Raw genomic sequence first — 3,549 nt, forward strand, 5'->3', positions numbered from 1 at the left:
CAACAGCAGTAGGCAGCTGTAGTGACTGCTGATGCGTCTGAGTACTCCCTAAGGCCTGGCTCTGCATCTGAGCTTGCGAGTCTTCAAGGCGACCAAGTCGCTCGCTGATGTTCACAAGCTTGGGCTAACATGTTGTTAAGAATGGATGATAGTAGCGTGTCGTTACCAGCGCCAGCATTGCTAAGCTGCACGTGGTTGCCCGTCTTCCAGTGAGCTCTCAGGTACCCCCCCCCCCCACTCACAGCATGTTCGTATCGTGATGCAGGAGCCAAGACGAGCGTTGGAAGAGGCGATACCGCGATGCAGCTCGTACATGTAGCGCGACGGGGCCAAGGTGCTGGTGGTGCTTTCGATGTCGATGCGAACCTCATCCATGTGCATTAGCAGCGATGCAAACGTGCAATCAACGACGTCCAATACGAGATTAAATCGAGCGTCCTGGAAACCAAGTACATGGCGGTACAGCTCGTCTCGAAGGGTCACAAGCTGACCAAACTCCAGTACCGTCAAACGCTGCTGCAGGTCACGAATTGTCGGCGTTACCACAGGTAGGTCTGGAGCTTGGTACCCCGCTAGCACTTTGGCTACGCTCTGATCCTCCTTTGTGGTCGTTCCAATGTAGGCAAACGCCTTGGTTAGTGACTCCAACAGCCAAGCCCCGCGAGTAGAAATCCACTGAATGGACAGCTTCGGCGGCGCATTGGCGTACGCAGCGGCTCCACGGCGAATGGAGTGGCTGGTCATATTCGGCGTCACCGTTTGGCTGAGAGCAGGAGGCATCGCCTTCAACGAATCTCTAATGACCTCGATAATATAACTTGCGATATTTGGTCTCTTCCTCTCTTGCTTTTGGAGCGGCTCTGACGTGCTGTTATCGTCTTCTAATAGTTGAGCACAGTACAAAACAGCTTCCTCTTGTGAATACGGTTTATTACCAGGAAGGTCGGACTCTGCGAAATTAGGTGCCAGCGGAAACAAATACTCGGAGGGTTCGTCGTAGCAGATAAAAAGCATCCCCCATCCCCGATGTGTGGAGACATATACTGCTGGCCATCTCTCAACGCGAACTTATAATATTAGAAGCCTCTGAAACACATAAGTTTTGGATCCTCGGCACAGTGTTAGAAAAAGCTCTCCAGAAGCTGAATCTGCAGAGCTGTTGTTTACGTGCAAAGCAGGTATCGACCGCTCTCCCAAATGTATGCCACATCATAGTCAATAGAGCCGCATCATGTACAGACTTCAAACCGGTAGCCACGTCAGCTTTCGCAATTAGATACCCAACGACTACACTTAGATCATCCACGTTACACCCAGGAGCGTCTTTGGTTTGCACATTTGCGCGCAAACTCCTCTCTTCTACGTAACTAGCCATTTTGTCCCGAATCTTGGCAATTCTCTTAGAGTCACCAAGAGAGTTGGTGTAGCGCTCGCGAAGCATGCTCACAACTTGTGAAAAATACCCTAGCGCTGTCGATTTTTATAGTAGTCCATCCGCTCTCGCCTTGTTGCTTTTCTTCGTCTGTATGTAAATCAAAAAAGCTGTTAGCAATGAGTACAAGCTCTGGGTCGGGAGACTAGCTACTTCTCTATGAGCTTTATGTATGTCATCTAAATCGACTTTCCATAATCCTATTGAAGTCAGGAACTCCTCAAACATCTTCTCCGCCGCAATCTCTTGCCCTAATGTACCAGCAGGGGTGTCCAGACCTCGCGAAGCTCTTCTCATTGCCTCTCGCAGTGTGAATCCCGCGCGTAATACAAACTGGTCGGTTGCATGGCACCTCATCGTGAATTTTTAGTCTATATTTACTCTTCAACCGCATGGAATTTTTCTCTGGTATAGACGCCTTTTACGCGATAATACATGATTTAACTTGATTTTACTAAGGCGTCTTACCTCGAAATTTTGAGAAAGCGGGACAATTCTGGAAATAAGCTGGTTTTATCTACCCCTACCCCTTAATAGCGGTTATTGGGTGGTTTGAGCAAATAAAAGTACATATTGTCCAGCGATTGGCTGTGGATTTTTTTGCTTACAGTAGGGTTAGGGTCTCCGTCAGGAATATACTTATCCTACAATAATACTGTAATAGACGCGGCTACTTTTCAAATCAAAGTTTTTTTCTTGTTTTAAACCATTTTTAATTTTGATAAAAAGCACAAATATAAACTCCTGGAATTTCGCAATTAAAATAAGCTTCATAGCGGTTCAATGAAAGCTTTTATGATACACAAACTCGAAAGGAACTGGATAACATTTCCGCGAGCCTTCCATTTCACTCACAAAAGAATTCTACTTTTCCAGATGGGGGCAAGTTCTTGTAGCCTACAAGGGTCCTTAAAGTTGTAGGAGTCCTACTAGGACCCATTCATCTAGCCAACATCTGGCAAAGGCCGAATGTGTAATCCGGATCGATACAGTACTGTACCTGTACAGTAGTCTTTTTTGTAAGGATTCATTGCAATGCATCGGTACTTAAGCTGTTACATGTATTAAATAAAGGCTGCCAGCCGCTAGATTTGAGATGCGGTCGCAAGAGTTTCATGTCATTGCACGCTTGCGTTGTTTACAGGAACTAGAACAATTGAGTGTCGTTGATAAGGTGTGTACATTGCCACCATTTGACGTAGGGTTGTAGTTCACCAGCACTTGACTGACTCACTTTCGATTTAGCTTGCAAGCCTGTTCTGCTCGACCAATGCCGCTCAATTCGCTACAATTCATCGCCCTGGGTTTCGCATTCGTGTTGACGCGTAACGCCATCATCCAAGCCTCAAGCGTCACTGGCACACCTCCCGGTTTCGCAATTGGGACAACGGGCGGCGGCAACGCGACGGCTGTCTATCCTACCACTGCCTCTGAGCTCGCTTCGTATCTTGGCGACAATGAACCTCGCGTCGTCGTTCTGAGCCACGAGTTCGACTTCACCAACACCGAGGGTTCGACTCAGAGGTCGGAAATAATAATTGCGATTCAATAAATTATTGGTTTTGCAATATAAATATGTATTATTGGTAGTTGAGCTTATCAATACAATATGGTATTGGACCAATTATTGACAATAAATATGGCAAAAGGCTCCCTGGTAGGAACCGTTTAATTGTTTCGATATGGCATCACCAATCAGATCTTATGACATCATTTTCGTTGTTCATCACACTATCTCCACACCAACCTGAAACCGGTGGCTACGAGAGTGTCTTGGTAAGCTACGATACGCGAGCCACAACTCAAACTTCACTTTATTTTTGAACTACGATGGTCCTAAACAAGCAAATCGCCGCCTACTTCTTCACAATACTAGGTCAAGGGCTGTTTCGCTGCAATATTTGCGGCAACGAGCGGAAACAAACTGGAGGGACAGGGTACTCTAGTCTCAACTAATAGCACAAATTATTAGTTGCTACATCATTCCGATGAATTACTTAGAAACAAATATTCTAACAAGATGCTCAGTCAAGAAAACTATTCTTGACTCGCTATCTTGTCGAGAAAAATCACCACATATCATTAAGTGTTGTGTCGTCCTCTAGATAAGAATTGTA

At 46.0% G+C, this 3,549-nt stretch overlaps 1 protein-coding gene across 1 annotated transcript; it reads left to right on the plus strand.

The window, feature by feature from the left end:
• Positions 1-2,702: 2,702 nt before the first annotated feature.
• PITG_21498 (polysaccharide lyase, putative) lies at positions 2,703-2,984 on the plus strand (the record flags this gene model as incomplete). Its single annotated transcript, XM_002894762.1, has 1 exon — positions 2,703-2,984. The coding sequence occupies one exon, from the start codon at positions 2,703-2,705 to the stop codon at positions 2,982-2,984; it is 282 nt and encodes a 93-aa protein (XP_002894808.1).
• Between the last annotated feature and the right edge of the window lie 565 nt (positions 2,985-3,549).

Source organism: Phytophthora infestans, genomic scaffold (assembly GCF_000142945.1).
Source record: "Phytophthora infestans T30-4 supercont1.499 genomic scaffold, whole genome shotgun sequence".
NCBI lineage: Eukaryota > Oomycota > Peronosporomycetes > Peronosporales > Peronosporaceae > Phytophthora > Phytophthora infestans.